This window comes from Dermacentor silvarum, chromosome 11 (assembly GCF_013339745.2).
Source record: "Dermacentor silvarum isolate Dsil-2018 chromosome 11, BIME_Dsil_1.4, whole genome shotgun sequence".
Taxonomy (NCBI): Eukaryota; Metazoa; Arthropoda; class Arachnida; order Ixodida; family Ixodidae; genus Dermacentor; species Dermacentor silvarum.
Window position 1 is genome coordinate 62,004,239 of NC_051164.1, and position 22,657 is coordinate 62,026,895.

Here is a 22,657-nt window from a genome sequence, read left to right on the forward strand (position 1 = left end):
TGGTCGCTTGTAGATGCTGCCATCTTGCATTGCTATGCATATTATTATTTTTTGCTTTGAATTGACTACTAGTGCACCTTTAATTCTGCTGCACGTGGGCCATTTTGAAAGTGCAGCGTCTTTATGATTAGATGCTGATTGTGGTGCCACCGCATTGCTCTGCAGCTCGTTCAGGTGAAGCACCAGTCGGTGACCAAGAAGTGTGATGCACGCAAGGCGGTCGCATTGGACTCCGACCAGAATCAGATTCAGGTTCGAGACATCGTCAAGGTTATTGATGGGCCACACTCGGTGAGACATTGCGCTGTTTGTTTTCTCATTTTGCACTTTCCTTAAGTGGCACTAAAGGAGCAACATCGAATCGATGCAAACTCGTTTCGTGTGTAGCAAGCAGTGCTGTGACGGCTAGAGAGACTTCTGTCAATGCTCACATTCCTAACCAAAAAGATAGTGTGCTATGTATCACGTAATTTGATGTGACATCAAGGCAAGAAAAGGTCTTGAAGCTAACTAGGTTGAGCCTTCTGTTTTTCTAGAATGCAATAGTAAACCCTGTACTGACAACCAGTCAACTGGGGTCCAGTAGACACTGTCGAAATCAGCAACGTCACAGCGAGCTTGTGTGTGGGAACTTAAGTGTCAGCGACGTTGCCAGCATTTTTGTTGATTGGCACATGTTTTGACAGATGGCACTTCTGCACTTTGATTTGGCAAAGTAACCTGTATTAGGCTTTATCGAGGCTGTATCAGCGCAAGATATTTATATTTCAGTCTGTTGTAAAAAAAGAAGTACCGACAACAACTGGTGATCATATGTGCTTAGATTAGCAGCAAAGTGTATGGCTTTGTCCCTCAGCCATGATTCATTTTGTGTACAAGATGGCGGATGTCTTCTTATCACTGCTTTGTTTAGGAATGTGTACTCTCCTGAGCAAGAGTGTACGGACCAGGGAGTCCACGATAAAGCCGATTTTCTTATCCGCTCGTGAATGTAAGTCGAAATTGAGGACTGCAGTTGAAACTTAGCATTGCGAACTTTCCAAGAGTGCACTCTTGAAAATAAATGAAAATGAATAAACGAAAATTTTTTGCCTGTGGTCCGTATATTTTTGCTCACGGGTGTACAGTAACTCTACTGACTACAGCGCTGCAGTGCTGTTTCTTCCTCTGGGTACTTGTGAACAGTGTTGCCATTTATTTTTTGTCGGTAAATATAGACTAACGAGTTGCTGAATTATCGCTATAATTGTTGCTAAAACTGTCGGTTTAATTTTAAATATTGTAGGTGTCTTGGAACACAATCATGTAGGCTAACATGGTGTAAAGCATCATCCAATATGTTTCACATTCATCTAGCGTCCATGTAGGTGCAGAATAAACACTGAATTTAATAGCAGGATATAGAGGGCTCTTACTTAACTAAATCACTTTAAGAACAACAATCAAAACAGCTAAAAATCTGGGTTTACCTTCAAATTGTGACGTAATGTTGCAAATCAAGGACGGTTTAAAGGAACACGGCTAAGCGCAATTCCTAGCACGATAACGCACTTGGCTAAAATTTTCTATTGTTTGGAGCTTGTAAAAGAAGAAGTCAGTTCAGCAAAACACGCTTGGTCATGTTTTTAACACGATGACTATTGCAGGACTTTTATATGGATTGAATGCTGTGCTGGCAGCCCTTTATCCATCTTGTAGCATTGATTTGTACAAAAGCTGTGAGAATATGAAGCCGTGCATTCAAATTTGCGGGAACAAGCCGAGCTGCTCTGATATCCAGGCCTTCCTAAAGTTAATCTGTCCTATTGTTCAACTATTCCCCAGAAAGCTTATTGCAATAGGTTCCGGTAACTTAATTTATTGCTGTGCTTGCAAACATCCACCATTCCTATCATAACGGGTCCCGTTAGTGGAGACCATGGCCGTTTCAGGAAGGTCACAGAGCCCACGCACCGCATGGTCAATTTTATCCGCCTACTCGCAGGTTTTGAATATTAAAGTGCAATCTAGAAAGCCATTTTCGAAGCAGCTTCTTGATTTCAAGGTCGCTAAAGAGTCGCCAAATTGTTCTGTCATATCACCAAAAAAAAAAGTTGCCGTTTGCTTAACAAAAAAAATTTTCCGTTAAGTAGACAGAACAGTTGTTAATCTTGTGACAGAATTGCCAAAATGGTAACACTGCCCGTGAGAAATTTTGTGGTGGCAGGCTGTGTGATCCTCGCATTCTGCTCAGGGCCGACAAGGGGATGTGAAGCACATCTTCCGCAACTTTGCCTTCCTCCACTCTCGGATGATGCTCGAGAACGGCGGCATCTTCGTCTGCAAGACGAGGCATCTCCTGCTTGCAGGCAGCACCCGGGTGAGTGTTCCTGCCTGGGGTCGGTGTTAACAAAGTGCACTGGAGGTAACAGCCTTTGTCAAAAGAAACTAAGGCATAAGCAGCCTGTTTCGAAGTCACATCCAACGCAGTACAGTAGAAGCTTGTTGTTACAATCCTGTTATGTACAATATCCCGGCGCCAACGTTTGGGATCAAGAACACAAAAAATGACCCAGTTGAGCTATGCTTATTTTTTAACTGCTCATACATTCCTGGAAAACACGATCATTTGGCAACAACGTTCAGTGCATCGCCGAACTGCAATCGTATAATACATTTTCTGGCCGCTGGATCTCAGAGGTGCGTGTGATCGAGAACAGTAGCCGCCCGCATTGACAGCTTCACCGCAATACTCGCCCGCCCATCCCGTGTGACAGTGCTGGCGTGCACCCAGTTTCTTATTCCAGTACAGTCCAACCCACTTATAACGATACCGGTTTTACCAATGTATCGGTTATAACAATGAGAAGCTACTGCGCCGTCAACTTTTGTATGTTTTCTATGGTGAAATAACCCGCTTACTACAATGCCCCCTTGCTGCATTATTGGTTATAACGATGAAGTCTGGCTACTGATTGTCTGTGCCGAAAGGGAATGGAATGCGAAATCCTTGAAAAGAAAAAAAAAAAAATTCGAGCCACTGCACGCTGCCTCTCCCGTTGCTTTTCCACCCCTCCAAGCATGAATGGGCTGTGCTCATAGCTTTATGCTGTGCCACCCTACGAAGCACGAATGGAGGATCTTGCCAACGGCGCTGATAGCGCTGGTAGCGCTGGGCGATGCTTCCAGAAAGCGTTACTGTGTGCGGGAGCCAGAGTTACACATAGGTCCACCATCTTGCAACCCAAGTTTGTGCAGTGAAGACACCTCTCGTTAGCACAGGGGCTACGATCAAGGCCATTCTCTCGTCAATCTTATTTATTGCAACTTTTTTAGAGTGCAGCTCTTAGGCGCCAGTTCCTGCGTTGAGCGTTGGCGTAACCGAGCGAACGAGCACAGCGAAAGTTGAAAGAACGAACGCGGAGCGGGGGATGAAAGACACGATCCACAAACAGCGGAGACCAATGAGAACGGCCGCTTCAGTGACTTCCGCGTGGTAAACTGGTGTCATGCAGACCCACCCGACTGCTGGATGCATACTTGAATGTGGTATCAGCCGGAACGCTCATTTCGTGCTATCGTCTGCTCGTGTCAGCTCTCGTGCGCTCTTGTTTGGTTTGCTTTGTTTGGTCTCGTTCGCACTTGTTTCGATTGTCATAGCTTGCCCCACGTTAGCTAATACATGGCGAAATGAAAACTCGTATAGAGCTGCACACAGAAAAATAATGCATCCATGCAAAAGCTGCTGCGTTTGTCAGACACAACAAACTGTGCTGCGCTGATGGCGATGGCGCTGTAATTGACGAGGCCAAAAGGAGGAACGCCGTCGCGGTAGGCTGGCTTCTTTGCAGAAATTCCTAGTTCCACGTGACTGCGCTTGGCGAATGGCATAGGAGCGCTCCGGAACATGGCAAACAGAAGCCCAACTCTGGCTACCTGCGGGAGCCATACCTAGGTTGCTCACTGGCCAGTCATTCTGCGTAGTTCTGACGACAGATTAAGGCACTTGTGTTTGTCTTTGTTGGTTGCATGAAGTCATTCCGGGCCATATGGTTTCTCAGTCTTGTTTGGCTCGCCGCCAAAACGGAAGATGGCTGATCCGCCCACTAACTATCGGCAAAGCACGATGTTGCTGGTGAAAAGAAAGTGCACTGCTATAGATTTGGAAACGAAGTGCTTTTAACCGATGAGGCGATCATCGCAAACATGCTTGCATCAGATAGCGACAGCGACGACGGCAGCGATGACAGGGTAGGGCAGGCTGTCTCAACGTTGTCCTCACAAGAGGCCCTGCAGACAATTTAGTCCCTCCGGGGCTTTGTTTTCGTGAGGGACCTTCGCGAGAGAAGGATGTTTGCATGACTGTACACGTGAACAGTATTGCATTTGAACGATCATGTTCGTCCATCCCGGTGCATCCCATTAGGCGTTGGTGTCCCGCATGGGAGCAAACATTCGCTCGCTATCCGGTCGTGGTGAGTCGGACTTCCTCTATTTGTCACGCGCCCATCAGCATGTTCTGTGGGTAGTAATTCGGCTAGCAGGCATTAGTGTATGAAAGGTGCAATACGTGCCCTTTTGATTTCTTGCACTACTGTGTGGTTGTTCCTTTGTCCCAAGAGCACATGTGAGACCCCACAAGCTACAGCTCAATGGCTTTGTCTCTTTTGGCGAGAGCAGTAACATTTGGGTTCGTATGTTAAGCATCTTTAGATGCAAACAGTACAGGCACACCTAATAGACAGTGACACACGCTGCACAGTCTTTGTCCCATTCCTCGCCTTTAGCTGAGTTCACGTTTCTGAACCAGCTGCGGGTGCTCAGTGGCTATTTCAGCATGGGTTTGATTCCCACGCGGTAATCGCATTTCGATAAAGAATGAATGTGAAAATGCTCATGTACCATGCTTGCGCTGCACATTGAAGAATGTGGCGAATCGTGTGGTTGCATGATCTCGAATATGCATTGGTACCGGCGATTGCTCTGGGTGTGTGTGGTGACACGCTTGGATGTTGAACTGATGTGCGCCGTGTGATTAGATTCGACAACCTCAGATCGTGCTTACCTCTATTGTCGCTTTACTGCTGTTTTGCTTTCTGAGCACAAGCTTGCGCAGAAAAGTCTGACTATTTGTTTGTTCTTTCTCTTCCTGCTAGTGTTTCTACTTCTTCAAGGGCGCTACACTGGGACAATAATGAGACCATGCGATTTCAGGTTGTTTGGAATTTAGCAGATATTTCACCTTCATATACATGGCCCTATCCTCTGGAGACCCGTGAAAAGAGTAGCGACAGAATGGTGTTTGTGGTCAGTTCCTGTTGTAAATCAGTATCTCACAAACCTGGAAGATCCATTGTTTGATCAAATGGCATGGCTATGTGCTCACAGTGGCATGTCAATGTACGTAGACAAAGTGACCATCTCTCAAGTTTGTTGAAGTAAATATGTTTAGTTTACACATGGATAAAAGTAACTGAATCGCTATTGTGTTCATTATTCATCCTCATGTACAATCTCGTGTCTTTAGATCATGTACGTGACGGAAACTTTTCTTCGTCGGTGAGGATACAATGGTCTCACACAATGTAATATCTATGTTCTCAAAAGCCGATGGCAACGACGTAAATAAGTTGTTGATTATGGTGGCACATGCATCTGCCTTCAAGTCCAAGGTGAATGTTTTTTTTTTTTCATTAGCGCTTATGGTTCACTTCTCAAATAAGATGAAACCTAATGTCCACACTAGGATAGACACTTGGTCTCGGGAGATTATGTGCCACTATTTTAGCATGGCCCTGTACACCCAGCTATACATCGTGCTTTTGAACCCTGCAGCAGTCGACGGGCCCCACTATGGGCGGCTACACGCCCCTCTCCCCCCGCATCTCAAGTCCCATGCACCCCTCGGGCGGGGGTGGGGGTGGGGGCGGCGGTCGCGGCGGGGGCTTTGGCGGTGGCGGTGGCAGAGGTCGTGGAGGCCGCCGAGACAGCGAGCTCATTGGCCAGACCATCAAGATCACCCAGGGACCCTACAAGGGTAAGTTGGCATTGTTGAGCACAGCACCATATATAGTCGACTCTCGTTACAACAGACCCTCATAGTCTGCCAAAAAATGTCCATTTTATCTGAAGTCCATAATATCCGAAGCGCCTCACCTCCGAAACTTTGGTCGCGATGTCTAACAACGTTCTTGCAAAGAGTGAGTGACAAACGTCCAAAGTAAATAAATAATAAAAAAGAAAGTTGCAGTTTCGCTCGAAAGGTGAAGCATCGATTGCAATGACAACTTAGTAGACAGCTGTACGAAGTAAGGATAGTAGTTTTATCGGCCATATAAAGGTGTGAACTAAATTAACAAGCTGAGTGTCATGCGCGCACAGGTAAACATGGACACATCTCGCTTAATGATCGCGGAAACTCGCAGTCAAAACGCTGCAGTCAGCAAGCGTAGCAGCAGCAGCAAGTGAATTGACTTTCGTGCGGTCTCTCGCTTAATGCGAACGAAACGCCGAAAGCACAGAGCATACGAAGCTACGGGCACCGAGTGCACTTTGTCCTCTCAAGATAAGATCACTTTCAAGATACGGCACCTGCGCAGCCGCGCCATAAGCAGAAGCCGCTGGAGTAGAACTCCTGACCCCCCCCCCCCTTGTGCCTCGTGCATGAAAGAGATTCGCTCATCCGCCCCACCTTCCTTCCTCGTGTCCGCGCGAGATTGAGGCCGCGATCGTCGGCTGACCCTCGCAAGTCTGTTGTCAGCCCGTGTCGACACGGCAAAAGTACGCTTTACACGCCCTATTTTTAAAACTTGCCGCTAATTTCGTCCACTGTAGCCGATAGTCCTTTGTGGTGCGGTCCGTTAAAAGGGAACTTCGTTGCATTAATAAAATAAGTAGAGCAAACTAAGGTTGAGATATGGTCCGTTATATCCGAAAGTCTATTGCATGCGGGTCCGTTGTAATGAGCATAAACTGTATTGCTGTGTAAGGGGTGCACTTTTTAAAAATAAATTTAGGCCTCTGAATTTCCTGGGTGTGGCCCGTACACGAGTAAAAAATTAAATAAATTTGTATCTGCTTTAAAGGTCAGCATGCTTGCCACCGTGTGCGATGAACTTGAGCAGCCTGTATTTTAGCTTCGTTTGCTACCCCATTTGTCATCGCTAGCACGTAACCTCTGAGCTGGAGCAGCTGAAGTCTGGTTCACCTCAAGGACACTGTTAAAAGATAAAGCTATTTTCGGATGCAGATTCTGGTGTTGTGCAGTGAAAAACTAAAGGAGTTTCTGCGTACAACAATAGTGGCAACCTAAGTTCTTAAGCTGTCTTTGAAGCTGTTTATGAACCACGACATACCCTCTTTCAAAAGGTCCATTGACTCTTTGATATTCTGCATTTAGCAGACGGCTCGCAATAATTGTAAATGGATGGTAACCCATGCCTGGACTGAAGACTTTGCTAGTTCATCCTGAGATGCATGCAATTCTCCAGAATGCCAAAATATGTGGCACAACTTGTCGCCATTGGCTTAGCATGTAAAATAACTTATGTTATTTATGAGCTTCCGTAAGCAAAAACTGAAAGTGATGCATCATCATGCTATGACAGAACTTTTTCTGTTGCTATCTTGTGATAGCAATGGCCATTACGCTGACTAGGCTGGCTCTGAGGGTAGGCGGTTGCAAATGCCACATATGTAGTTTTGGTTTCCCTGCACCCCCCCACTTTTTAAAGAAGGGCCCGCCCCCCTCTCACCAGGCAAACTGTAGCACTGTGGCATATGCAGGGTGTTTCAGCGAACACTTTCAAAATTTATTTAAGCTTGCCTGTGGCAGATAGCCCAATTCTAGTTCATGACCTGGTCTACTCAAAGAGGCGGACATTACTTGCACAAGAAATTGAAATGCATAATCGAATGATTAGCAAAAATGCACTAATTAAGTTTTTAACTAATTACCTGATGGCACCTATTGCAATTTACAAATTGTAGCCGTGGAGTTCGCAAGGCGATCCGGATCCACTTGAAATTAATTCTCAGGTTGACACTAGTTTCGAGATATTAATTTCTGAACTTTGCGGAAAAATGCATTGACATTCCAGTTAAGTTTGTGCTTCAATGCAGAAAGGGGCCTTTTTCTTAAGAAACTAACTGGAACGCCAATGCATTTCTCCGCAAAGTTCAGGAATTAATATCTCGAAACTGGTGTCATCCTAAAAAGTAATTCCAAATGGATCCGCCTTCAGAACTCCACGGCTACAATTTGTAAATTGCAATATGGGCCATCAGGTAATTAGGTAAAAACTTGATTAGTGAATTTTTGCTGATTAGTCGAATATGCATTTCAATTTTTTCTGCAAGCAATGTCCGCCTCTTCGAGTAGACCAGCTCATTAACTAGAATTGGGCTATCTGCCACAGGCAACCTTAAATAAATTTGGAAAGTGTTCGCTGAAACACCCTGTATATATGAGCAATGTGTGCATGTTTGCGCTGTACTGTTCGCCAACCTATGAGGCCCCCCCCTCCACTGATGGAACACTTTAAGTCCTATCGAGGTGTAACTGGGACTGATATCTTAGTAATTAGGATGCCGTTATAGACTGCAATTTGCAAGGTATGCTGTGGCCCGGTGCAAAAAGCTGTTGGCTTTTCATCTTCAGGACACATTGGCATTGTCAAAGATGCCACAGAGACGACGGCCAGAGTGGAGCTCCACACCAAGTGCCAAACCATTTCTGTGGATCGGTCCCGTATTGCAGTTGTTGGGTGAGTGTTGAAAGGCCTTCTTTCACCTTGTCACATGTGCCTGCAGGCGGCAGTGATATTTTGATGTTCTGTGCAGTAGCTCTCTGCTTCGAATTTACAGTGCTTAACCTCTGCAGTCACGGCGTATGCATTTCCATAGGCAACTTGTTTTTGCCAGTTCTGTTCATTGAGATTTGTGTAAATCAAGCCTGCTGTGTATTAAGCCTTACTTCACATCAATGTGCTGAGTAGTGTTATGCTGAACTACTTTATAGAAGGCCACTTTATTTAAAGGGGCCGGAAAGAATGCCTGAATTGACAGAATGTCGAATTATAGAGGTGAACTATGGCGATGCGAACTCCACCACTTCATTTCGGTTGAATGCTAGCGCCTCTCTTGCTCTTTTGCGTTGCACATTTGTGGCGCTCCGCGCTCGTCGAGGTCCGAGAATTGTCGGAATTAACCGGTGTGCGGCCATATATGTACGGCCGAATTAACGACAGTTTGATTACATTAATTAATGCATACACCTGCCGGGACCAAAGATGAGTCCGAATTATCGATTTTTCAAATTAATTAGGGCAGAATTAACTTGTATTATGTCTCACGGGATGTTCGACATGCTGCACTCCTCAGCAATGCCAAAACAATTGTTTATTGCTTCTTTCGTGTAACGCATGCAGCCAGCATGTGCTTAAAGAGAGTGATTCAGTTCTTTTTATGCATAAACACGACATGAATGGCTGTCCAGTAAATCTAGATGTAATTAGAATAGAATTATGGGGACTTGTTAGAAAATGCAGAAAGGTTAATCATACCACCTTGACTTTCTCCCAATGAAGTCTGCAGTGCCTTGGGATAAAATTGTGCAACATTTTCATCATAATTCAGGACTGAAGAGGTTAATATGTTGTCATGTAGAGTGCTATTATTATTATTTTTTTGTCTGATTCAATCATGCACCACTTTGAAGCATGTTGATTGCAAGGCTAGCTCAGAAAGTAACTAACAATATAATTTTCTTGGCAGCGGTCAATTCTAGTGCTTAGTTTTTCTGATTCTGAGGCACTCAATCCGTTATCTTGATCGACCGGAATTTCGGAACAAGGAAAGTCCTTGTTCATTTTTACTTGTCATGCCAGTCGCGAGTGCTTTAAATGATTGCACGTACCGTATAAACCGGATTATAGGTCGAGTGGGAATATAGGTCGACCCCCTAAGTTTAGATGAAAAAAAGAAGAAAAAAAATGAAACGACCGAAAATCACCGATATACATTTATTCTCGAACGGCACCGCTCACCCGCCATCGGAGCCGCCGTCTCATTCATCGGAAGTGTCGCTATCCTCAGAAGACGACCGCTTGTTGCTGGCCTCCTCCCACAGTGCGTCGTCTTCAGTACCGTCGAGAGAGTTACTAATGCAGCATTTCTTAAATGCATTCTGCACCATCACGTCTGGCAAAGAACGCCAGGCGGAGAGCACCCAGCCGCAGACGGTTCCAAGCGGAGGTCTCTGCAGGCGTCCCGTCGGCGTCTTCAAGTTGTCGCCGGACATCCACTCTTGGTACTCCAGCCGCACCCGGTCCTTGAACGGCTTGTTCAACACGACGTCGAGCGGCTGAGCGGCCATGTTGCCGTTCGTTTCAGCAAAGTCAATAACTGTTATCTTAAATGCTGCTGAAAACTGCCTGCGCGTGCCGCCACTCATTCTTCAACAGGCAAAAAATAAAAAAATCAAACAAATCGCACGAAGCGTTGATCCAAACAGAAATGTTGGGACAGGTCGGACGCAAAAGCACACAAAGAACACGGCAACGATAAAAAAAATCATGGAGGAATGACCGGTATTGGCTTTGGATACGGCCTTACGAGGCTTTGACAAACACACACACCACATGTTGCCAGACGACGACTCACATTCGGCTAAACACCGCTATATAAGACGAGGGGTGACTTTAGCTTGATTTTTTAATGAAAAAATCTCGACTTATATTCCGGTTTATACGGTAACTAGTCAAAAGTTTATTATCGTTACGCAAGCTCACTTGCTGTCGTCATCTGCATTGACGTCGGGGCACCTTTTTTCTTCTTTTCGTTTTTCTGTCTGCCGGGTAGTGTTCTTAGAATCCTCTTTTGCACGTTGGCGGCTGTATATACAATGGACTCTGGTGTTTGTCTTTTCTTTTTCTGCAGGAGTGCGAGCAAAGGTGGTGGCGGAGGAGTTTCGACATACAACAGGACACCCATGTATGGCAGCGGCAGCCAGACTCCCATGTACCAGAGTGGCTCCCGGACACCCATGTACGGCTCACAGACGCCCCTTTACGAAGGTATGTGCGCAGATTTCTTTCGGAATGCCCTTGTCAAAGGCAAACTGGGGGACAAGTGCAAACTTAAAAGAAAGCATCATGACGCCATGATACGCTGCGTTGTTCCATTCCTGCGATTGATGCGGCTGCAACACGCTAGTGTAGTGAGAAGGAACGCACGCAGCACTCGTTTACTTCTTAATAAGCAACATTGTCATGCCTAGCCTTATTGCCACTTGATGTCGGCAAATTATGCTGCATGTCATCGCGTCTCGATAATGCCGATGGTGCCAGGTTTCGGGACCAGCTGTAGTATGAAACTGAGATATCTTAAAGAATTGTGTCCAAACCTTCATACTTGTTAACTGTGATATCTTTACATGCAAGAAGAGAGTGGCAGAGCTTCTATAACTTTGAAAACATGGGTTGGTACTTCTTTAAGAGATGAGAGGTCAGTACGGACAAGTAAGGGGGGTAGCTGATATTCTAGTTGAGAATGGCAGAAAGAAATGAAGTGGGGCAGGTCATGTAAGGCAGGTGTTAGGAGTAACAAAAAAAAGGTGCCAAGAGAAAGGAAACACAGTCGAAGACAGCTGAGGATTAGGGCGAGTGGCAAGAGAGTAAATCTGCAGGGATAGAATTAGTCAAAGTTAAATTCTGGGGTTTTACATGCCAAAAAGCACGATCTGACTATGAGGCATGCCATAGTGGGGGACTTCAGATTGGAGATCGCATTCATCCTGCAGTGGACATAAAATAGGCTGATGATGATGTACCGTATTTATTCGATTCTAAGCTGACACTTTGCTAAAAAAGAAAAAAAAAGCAGGAGACAAAAGTCATGGGTTGGCTTAGATGTGAGGATTTGGCCAGTGTGACCATCTGTTCACATAAAACGCATGTCGCTGGGGCAGGTGGCAAGCTGGATTGCGACTGCATGGGAGGACGCATCCTGTCACCGTACGGATTTTCTTTTCATCAATTTTGATTTTCCGCTTCCGTATTATTTTTAGATCTCAATAAAAAAAATACAGTTGATTTCCTCTTTGCTTTCCTTGGCTTCATTGTGTGTTGGCTTTACGTGGTTGTTTATTGCCTGTGATTATGAGGTGTTCGTCATCGTGGCTTGTACAATTGTTAGGCGTGACGACTGAATTGGATGTGGCATTGACCACTACGTGCTGGACTAGTAACACCCCCGCACTGCTATTCGTTGAATTGGTTCTGACCGCATCGTCTGTTTGTGTGCATCGTTGCGCATTCAGCGGGCAGCCGGACGCCGCACTTTGGCGGCGGTCAGACACCCCTGCACGACGGCAGCCGGACGCCCGTGCACGGCGCCTGGGATCCGACGGCATCCAACACGCCAGCGCGGACGGAGCTTGACGACTACACGTTGGACGAGGGGTCGCCGTCCCCTTCGTACCAGCCGGCAACGCCCGGATACCAGGCACCCGAGACCCCCCAGGGCCCGTATACGCCCCAGACACCTGGCATGTATGGGTCCGACCACAGCTACTCACCCTCACCTACAGCCTACCAATGTGAGTACCGCAACCCATAGAATTCCCTGTGGAAATTACCTGGAGAAAGCTCTTGACTCTGTGACAGCTACCATGGGAATGATGGTTAGTACATGGATTTGTCTCATCTTCATGCTTGTGGCTTCAGACGGTCTTGTGGCTTTGTTTACTGTGCTTTATCTGCCTTTACTGCTTAAAAAGAAATGCAATCCTATTTCGTTCTAGAACGCGGAAGGCAATAAGAGGCTGTGCACATGCATAATCGCCATAAACTGTGGCATTTATAACGTAATATTTAGTCAAAAATTATTTTGAAATGTTACAAAAGCCGTTTGGAACTATAAGGCCAACCGTTAGGCAAATTCATGTGCTGCTACCACCCATCATTCTTGCGCAGTCTTACAGGAGCTACTCGCAGCTCCTGTAAGACAGTAATTCTAAAGTTCTCTAGTGATTCTTGTACTCTGAGCTGCAACCCATGGTGCCTATGAGAGGCCCTTTTATATGTTTCCTTGCTTGTCTTCTACAGTTTATTTTAGTTTATATACAGTGGAACCTCGTTGATACGATCTTCACGGGAACCGGAAAATAAAGCGTATCACCTGAATATCGTATCATCCAACTTATTATTAGAATCAAAATCTGAGCAAGCCATGCCTTCCGAGATTGCGTGGGGCTACATACTCTTACCAGTCTCAAAGGTGGTGAGATGGTGGTCGTGGCAAACTTGGGGAAAGCAACATCCCTTAGGGAGCTCGGCCAGCTTATCTCTGCGGCGCGAAGTAGTGTTCACATGTGCAGAAGTAGTTACAGCGCAAGTGTGCAGGCGCGTCTTAGAGAAAGCTGTAGCTCAGAGCCGACTGATTTCCTTATTCAAATAAATGTGAAATGCAGGAGTGTTCTTATTGAACAACCACTGAATTGATCTGAATGAAATTGGTTGCATTTATCCCTGCAAAGCCCAAGCACCATTCCACATAAGCGAAAATTAAAACTTGTTCACACTGATTTCTTACCATGCACAGTGCATTAATACAGAAAAGAGAGAAAAGGAAAATTGAGTAAAAATTTATTATTGTAGTTGTTTAGTTATTGGTTTCACAAGCCATCCACTAATAAAATCTCCCTCCAGCATATTGAAAACATTAGTACGGGCTTTGTGTTAAGTCTACAGCACCTAAATCGAAATTTAGAGGTATCAGATTTAGCATACAGAAAAGGGCATGTGCTTTGTGGGATTAAAGCTGAATTCTATGGACTGCTTGCTACATTTGACAAGAAATTTGATTTAGGGCTCCTAGTTTTTCCAAAAATTGCTGAAAATCTTGAGGTTACCTAAAAATCACAGTACGAAGTTTACAGATCCACAATTCTGTACTTAAAACAGATATTGCCATTCTCTCAACTGTCTCAATAGTGTAGGCGTGCATCATTATCAGTATTAGGCGACGCAAACACCAAAAGAGCATGTCTACAGCTCCATAGCACACATTTTTTTTTTTTTTTTGTCATGCTCTTGTGGTTGTCTTGGCTGCACTACTGCGTTCAGAAGCGTATACCACGCTCTTTATGCCACATTTTTCAGCATCTCCGAGCCCCACCGGTTATGTCACCACGCCTAGTCCAGTCACATTCCAGGCGGGCACGCCTTCCCCATCCACGTACGGGGGCTACAGCCCCACAACACCGGGTGCTCCGTCGCCGTTCAACCCCCAGACACCGGGTGCTGGTAAGTGAGCCTGTCGTTGCTGAACAAGAGGTTTAGTGTACCTTCAAGGACAAAGGGGGAGGAGCTTAGAGCAGACTCAAAGTTAACCAGGTGCCCCTGTATACAAAAAAACATATCGTATTTACTCGTGGAAGACTTGCATCCTCCACTTCCAAGATCAAAAATTTGAAAAAAAAAAAAAGGACGAGGTTTCATAAAAAAGAAGGAAGTGTAGATCCAATGCGCATGTTGTAATATATGTGATATGAAGCTTTCGTGAAGAGGTTAATTAAATACTATAAAACCAAATGCAATGTGAACAATTGTTTTTATTGTCATCCTATACAATGTGTAATCTCATGCAATGTTTATGTTTATGCACTACACTGTTTGCAAGCTATGTCAACATGCAAACAGCAGTTCGTGCAAATGCACTGAGACGTCAGCAGAGGGACATCGCAAGGACGAAGGCAATGCTTTATGTTTGTTGAAGGAAGAATGTTAAAAAGATGTGTACAGCCAAGACAAGTACGACGTGAAAGGCAGTGGTGAGGTCGACTTTTATTCAGCCATTTCATTCTGACTTCTTCGGCTTAACGTAAAGCAGCGCGTGCCTACATGCTTTTGCACACAGCTGTTCTCGCATGCACATGCTCTATTTGGCAAGCCACGGTCAGCAAATGTCTGGCAGGGTTCGCAAAGGAAGTGTCACTGTAAAATTTGGTCTTAAATACTAAGGGTTCAATGTCAGTCGATACCGTTGCTAAATGTTCTATAGCTGCTGGAATATCTAACGGCATGGACGGCACCAAGCATGACCATCTTTGGGAGCGGGCCAGTGAAGTAACTAAGCTTTAGTACGATGGCAGCGACATCAGAAAGGGAGAAGCGGTACTTGAACAGTGGTTCTGAATTAAATAAATGTGTGTAATGTGTATTCAGTATGCGCATTGTTGTTACATTATACCTTTTTACAGCAGAACCTTTGTATATAATACACATGGATATTACGAATTTTTGTATATAGCCAACTAAACCTGAAATTTTAGTGGCCATGTTTTAATTCCAGCGAGTAACCTACCGCTGAAACTTAACTGATAGTACAAGATGTAAGATGTATTGGTTACAGCAAAACGAATATTTGTTTGCTGGGCAGTTCGAAGTATGTATTCTGGTATAGCTAAAACCTTGACACAGAGAGAGAGCAACTTGAAACGGCACATTTTTTACGCACTCACGTGTTTGGCTGACGACTTGGCTTGGCTGGCGCACAACTGGAAAACAAACTGCATTTTAACGACTATGTAGCTGACAACTCTTTACACCAGCTGATAATCGGAATACATGTGGTCATTTTAGTAACATCTCTGTTCATTCTGGTTAAACTCAGTGCCATGAGATGGCTCCACCGATGCAGCTTCTTGCATTTGTGTGTGCCATAACTTGGTATTTCGTAAACAGTAATATGTGTACAGAAACACTAAAACTGTCTGTACTGCGTTTCATACTTCGCAGGCAAATGCTGCAGAAGTTATGCAATTCTAATGCAGTCATAGAAGTCTTGCTCTGCATGTTTTGCAGTGCTGTTTTCTTTTTATCTGTGACGCTTTCTACAAAATAATTATTTCACATATTTCAACTTCGGGTCATAAGCTTACGTCGGAATGTCAAATCATGCATTATTTGTAAACTTTTCTGCTTCAAGTATGCGACATAGTACTATGTTCTGGCCGCGAGCACAACAAATGCGCCATGGCTTCTGGTCGCACAAATGTGTCAGTTCACTCAACCAGCGATAAATAGTCTCGAATCTTTGACGCCTTCCGTGTAATAATTACATCATATTTGACTAAAGAAAAGTGTGAGACTTAATGTTACATTGAACTACATCACACATTCCTATATCTCTTTTTCATTAGTGGCACACCATTTCTTTGCCTCAAATGTGAGTAGTGGGGGACAAGTCTGTTTTACCTTTGTAGCATTACCTGCTATATATATGAAATATTATGTATAATGTCTTCATGGGTCTCGTTTACACCTGAGCTAGGCTTCTGCTCTGATCTCTAGTCTGCGGACGAGGCCCCTGCAGCGTCTCCTGTTGCAGTGATGCACAGGGGCCGTTGACTTGTGTCTGAGCGATGCCACAAACATCTGCAGGCATAGAGCAGCTCTCCGTGGAGTGGCAGTCCGTGGACCTGGAGGTGCGCATCAAGGACACACACGAGGGCGAGGGGCTCATCGGCCAGACGGGCGTCATCCGGGGGATCTCGGTACGTTGTCTCTGTTTCTCTCCTTGCCGCATTCACTGCCACTTGAGAGTTGTAAGAGGAAGCCTTCATCATCATCGGCCTATATTTATGTCGACTGCAGGACGAAAGCCTCTCTCTGTGTTCTCCAATTACCCCTCCCTGTCTTGCGCTAGTGGATTCCAACTTGTGCCTGCAAATCACCCCACCTAGTTTTCTGCAGTCCTCGACTGCGCTTCCCTTCTCTTGGTACCCATTCTGTAACTCTAATGGTCCGCCGGTTATCCGTCCTACGCATTACATGGCCTACCCAACTCCATTTTTTCAAGCAAAGCTTATATACGCTAGCCTGCACCTGTGATGTAAGGCTGAAACTCTGGCTCCAGCGGCAGCTCGCCAGCGCTGGAGCGTGAGTCATGAGGCACGGTGCCAGCTGCATAGGCGCACGCACACACCATTTGCGCAGCCAATCAGAGCCGTTTGCACTTCTGCTGGGGAGGGAAAAGGGACGAAAAGGGTTTCGTGCGCGCTGCACCCGCTTCGTTTCCGTTCAGTATCAGTCTTAGAATACCGATGGGACGGCAGCGTATTGTGCGTACTCCCGAACAACAGGCAGCTCTCACTGAGTGCCTACGGGAGACCGCCCGTAAAAGGATGCGTTGTCGACAGGCCTATCCTATGGTGCGAGCCGCTGAAACTGCAGCGCACTGCCAACAGATCACCTGACCTTCCCTTGGTCACAATCAAGTTACTCACAAGAAACATGACCGTCAAACACAAGGGGCACCCAGGACAAGCTTCGCTTACCCCCATTTTTCCGATAGGAGAAGGGCCTGACAATTTTTTCTCTGAATGTCAAGCTAGAATATTGGTTATTCCCGTTTGCTCATCTGATCCACACCGCTCTCTTCCTGTCTCTTAATGTTAGGCCTAACATGTTTAGTTCCATCGCTCTTTGTGCGGTCCTTAACTTGTTCTCGAGCTTCTTTGTTAACCTCCAAGTTTCTGCCCCCTATGTTAGCACCGGTAGAATGCAATGATTGCACACTTTTCTTTTGAATGACAGTGGTAAGCTCTCAGTTAGGATTTGGCAATGCCTGCCTTATGTACTCCAACCCAATTTTATTGTTCTGTAAATTTCCTTCTCATGATCAGTGTCCAATGTGAGTAATTGACCTAGATAAATGTACTCCTTTACAGACTCTAGAGGCTGGCTGGCGATCCTGAACTCTTCTTCGCTGACCAGGCTATTGAACATTATCTTTGTCTTCTGCATATTCATCTTCAGCCCCACTCTTAACACTTTCTCGATTAAGGTCCTTAATCATTTGTTGTAATTCGTCCCCATTGCGAGAGGAAGTCTTAAGTTGGGGCATAGCCTCCTATATAATTTATGCCTGCCGGATGAGCGCGAAAAGGCCGTCGTCTATGGCGGCGCCACCTACGTAAGGTAAGAGTCAGCATATTGAAGGGAGCGGCAAACCTCGTCATGGGGATGTCGCAACTGCCGCATGATAGCAGTAACAGACGACGAAAGTTGTTCACACTCTTGTCATAATAAAGGTTTGAATCGGCAGTTGCGGTGGTAGCAGACGATTTCTTTTTTGGAAGCCGCAGAATTGGAAACATCGCTGTGAATGTTTCGCTGCTTTCCCTAAGTTTTTTCTTGCAGCGATATCATCGGAAATGAAGTTTACTTTCAAAAACTTTCAAAAAGCGCGCCTTAGACCCATACGTAAGTGGCGTGCCCATCACAAGTTTTGACGACGACCGCTTTATATTGCTTTGTTATTACAACACTAAGATATATAAGTATTTACAAAATTTTTATTTACTTTTACGTAATTTTTGTCACCTATGAGCACCAAAAACATAAAAAGCTCGCACGCGACAACCCTATGTAAGTGGCTCCACCGCCATAGTTCCGATGACGGCCGCTATCAATGGGATCGCCGATAATCCGGCAGGCATAGAATATATAGGAGGCTATGGTTGGGGCAACTCCATTTTCCCTGTTAAAGTACTTGTGAAGCACAGAAATGCTCTCCCGAGACAACCACTGGACCGGTCTCAATCAAATTCCTTGAATTTAAGAGAAGTTGAATTCTACTAACTTTAGGAATCAAGAATTTCGATATAGGAGCTCATGTATTTACAAAAATTGGCCCAATAAACCAATAAACCTCCTAGTAGTTATGGGGATCACCGAGAGATGACCCAATTGTTGTGTAGGGTGCTGGAGAGGTAGTCTGTATTTGCTGGACGGAGCATGACGGCACTCTGCGCAGAGTGTTCGGCGGTGCAGATAGAGAGCTCGATAATAAAGTGTGGGAAAAAAGTAGTGGAAGTGTGTCATCAATCCTGACAAATTGAAGCTTGAAGTTGTAATTGATACTTGAGTTGTTTTTTCATATTTACTATTACCAATAATTTAAAAAAAATTGATAGCATAAAAAAATGTGCTTCCTACAGTCAGTAGATTCGAGATTTTCATTTAAATACAATAAACCTCATCAAATTCGGTGCTGTGTACACTGCGCAAAACGATTTCTTTGTTTCCATGTATTTAGGTTGGAGTTCCTAGCTAACGCTTCCTCTTCACTAATCACCTGCACCTGTCAGGCTTTTGGCAAGGGTTCTTTGTAGGGGTGTGCAAATATTCAAAACTTTCAAATAACGAAACAAATATTGTCAAGTTCAATTCGTGATTGTTGTGATTGTACAGTTGACTTCCAATAATTTGACCCTGACGGGACCGACGAATTCGATTGAATTATCTGGTGGGTCAAATTAAACAAGGTGCATAAAAATGTCAAAACACCACATAAAAATGTCAACATTTGGCAGTATTTGCCAGAGTTTATCACACCCCCAAATCAAATGCGCGCTATTTTTACGTTTTCCGAGTAGAAAACTAATGTAGAGATTACATTAAAGCTCCTAAACGAAGTAGAAATTTCACGTGCACCCAAAGATATGTGTTGCACAATGGCGGCCAGTTTTCTAAAGTCAAGGTAGGTTAACAGTGCAAAGCCACCAGAGGGGACAGAAGAGAGAACAGAGCGCTGACATTGAAAAGGGCCCGTTGTACGAGAAATGAAATTAAGAAGGGTCTAAGATTGGGCTTGTTGGTAAAACATGCTTCAAGGTAGGTTAACAGTGCAAGGCCACCAGAGGGGACAGAAGAGAGAACAGAGTGCTGAACAGAGCACTCTGTTCTGTTTTCTGTCCCCTCTGGTGGCCTTGCACTGTGTTCAGAGCACTCTGTTCTGTCTTCTGTCCTCTCTGGTGGCCTTGCGCTGTGTTCAGCACTCTGTTCTCTCTTCTGTCCCCTCTGGTGGCCTTGCGCTGTTAACCTACCTTGAAGCATGTTTTACCAACAAGCCAATTCCGAGTGGTGAAGCTGACTTTAGAAATTAAGAAGTGTGTAAGATTTGGCTTGTTGGTAAAACATGCTTCAAGGTAGGTTAACAGCGCAAGGCCCACCAGAGGGGACAGAAGACAGAACAGAGTGCTCTGAACACAGCGCAAGGCCACCAGAGGGGACAGAAGACAGAACAGAGTGCTCTGAACACAGCGCAAGGCCACCAGAGGGGACAGAAGACAGAACAGAGTGCTCTGTTCAGCACTCTGTTCTCTCTCTCGGATTTTTAATGTCAGCTTTGCCACAATACACCACTGTCATGCAGTAAAGCATACGGTCGCCGTGAAGGTGGTTTTGGTTTTGTATCTGATTGCACTACACAGGCTATATTTGGCCTAATTTTCTTGAAAAAGAAATAAAGAAGTGTGTGTTAGAAATGGGTAAATCCTGTAATCAGGCATTGAGAGCTACAGTTATTGCTTGAAAATGTTCCTAGGGCAGGACGAAAATGGGCGTTTTCAACGGGATCTTAGGTGTATTCAGTACATTCCCTGTTCCCTAAGCGCTGCCAAGACCGATGCTGCTGCTATTGCAATCACTACTGCAGTTGTCGCTGCAGTTACCATTGGGGTCGGGCTGTGTGTGTGATGAGCAGCCAAGTTCGAATTATTTGACGAAGGCCAACTTTAGAATTTTAGAACAAATGTATGGGCCCATAGAAATGCATGAGTGCTGGCCAGGACCTTCGGTCGGGATAAAATTAACGGAAGTCATCTGTGTGAGAAGTGAACATCGTTTTATATTAGTGGTGAATACAGCTGTTCATTACTTTAAAAAATTTGAAATGCATTCGATACTCAATTCGATTCGCTTCTGGCATTGTCACTTGATTCATACTTTATGTGGTCTTGGAAATAACTCTTGCACAACCATAGTTCTTACTCAGCAAATTCCTTTTGTTGGTGCCTTGCTGAGTGACGTTTCGCCCCTCTTTTTTTGTAGGGTGGCATGTGCTCGGTTTTCCTGCTCAAAGAGGACAGAGTTGTCAGCATTCCGAGCGAACATCTCGAGCCTGTGCCACCATCTCTTCGTGGAGACAAGGTGACATTCTGAGCAGTTCATGCTTGGTGTTTAAGATAAAACCTTCAAGGACCAACACATATTTTCCAAGTTGTGAAAACCATAGAGTTTCATACGATTATTACAACTATGGCGCTTGTGCCTGTGTAAAATGTGCTGTGTAATAAATAAATAAATAAATAACCATTATTATAATTGTTCAACAACATAACGTAATATTACATGGTTATAATTCGAACACAGGACCTCTAGTACAGAAGGCCGACATTGAAACCGTTATGCCACAGAAGCGTGCATTGACAAGCAGCATAGAATGCCCTTATGAATTTCTCACGGGCTAGTCAGCGCATTGAGACTCCTGGCGGGTTTCGATTTGGCCACCTCGACATGCTGAGCCGCTGCAATTAGTAGCGATTGTGCGTGTTTGCAGAGTCTTCTGCACTTAGAAAAGTATAGGTTGTTCTGAAATTTAGGGTACTGAAGGCAGACAAAGCGCATTAACAAAGCCCCAAGAACGTCTGAATCCACAAGCACGAAGATCAGACAAATCCATGTACTACCCATCATTCCCACGGTGGCTGAACGATCGCAGTGCCAGAGTTCCCTGTTGTAATTATTGTAGGAAACTCTGTGGTACAAACTCGATCACGGGCTTCTTGCATACCTGCCAACTTTCCCAAATTTTCTTGAAGTTTACAAACTTGGGCTCGTTCTACGATGTTACGAATGTCGCGTTGTTTTATGAAAAATGAATTTTTTTCTCGAAAGCTTTTAAACGTGTTGGGGTGGGGCAAGATTGCTGGATATGCATGTGAAAAAGAAATTGGGATGTTAACTGTGTTGCCGTCTTGTGGTAGCCCAAGTTGTATGCCAGAGGGGTACTTGCTATTCTACATACGCTGGAATTTTGACGTGAAATTAAAAATATGGAAGTTCTCTATAACCTCTTGCTGCGAAATTAACAAAAATAGTGTTTCAAAAAGGGTATACTCAATTTGTCAAGACTGATTTAGTGTATCTTTTTAATGGCCCTCTAACTTGTTATGTCCCACCTGTACTTTGGCATCGTTGAATCCGGTCTTGAAAAACTTTGCATCTTCTCCGTCCCAGGTGAAAGTGCTGATGGGAGAGGATCGCGAGGAGACCGGGGAGCTACTCAGCATCGACATGCGAGAAGGTGTGGTTAAAATATTCAGCAGTGGCAAAATAACGATGCAGCCGCTACGGCACTTCTGCAAGATCCACGAAAGCTAAAGACTGCTTTCCTCATCAACCCGCCATACTTTTGTTCAATATGTTCCCCACATCTTTTTCTTTTCTTTGCCTTTCAAGTTCGTGCAGATTCTCACCTCACAAGTCTCTGTTTTTCAGGTTTTTTTTTTTTTTTTTCAATGCATTGGGAAGTTGTGACGACAATTAGAGACCGGTTTTTTGCCACTGTGAAGTGAATAAAACGTGTTTACTCTGGTTAGTCGTGGCTCTGCGTGTTTATTTACTAGGGATATTTCAGTAGTGGGATTGCTGAATCGATTACGAATGTTTTAACACGTGAGCTTAAAAAACAGTGTTTTACTTTGGCAGCCGTTAAATGCTCGGAATGGTGTCATCATCGGTACAATATCGGCAGAAGACCACGTCTTCATACTCAGCTTTACCCTCCCCATATGGCAAAGAAACAAAATATGCAGATTCCATGCACT

The 22,657-nt window shown here is 44.8% G+C and overlaps 1 protein-coding gene across 1 annotated transcript in view; it reads left to right on the forward strand.

Annotated features, from left to right (window-relative positions):
* Positions 1-22,428, forward strand: part of LOC119433378 (transcription elongation factor SPT5-like) — a 164,698-nt gene extending 142,270 nt beyond the window's left edge. Inside the window, 10 exon segments of the mRNA XM_049659186.1 lie at positions 166-291; positions 2,234-2,359; positions 5,815-6,016; positions 8,639-8,744; positions 10,918-11,054; positions 12,299-12,577; positions 14,142-14,285; positions 16,425-16,537; positions 20,880-20,978; positions 22,068-22,428. Coding sequence (XP_049515143.1) covers positions 166-291; positions 2,234-2,359; positions 5,815-6,016; positions 8,639-8,744; positions 10,918-11,054; positions 12,299-12,577; positions 14,142-14,285; positions 16,425-16,537; positions 20,880-20,978; positions 22,068-22,211 — 1,476 coding nt within the window. The 3' untranslated portion in view covers positions 22,212-22,428.
* The last annotated feature ends 229 nt before the right edge of the window (positions 22,429-22,657 follow it).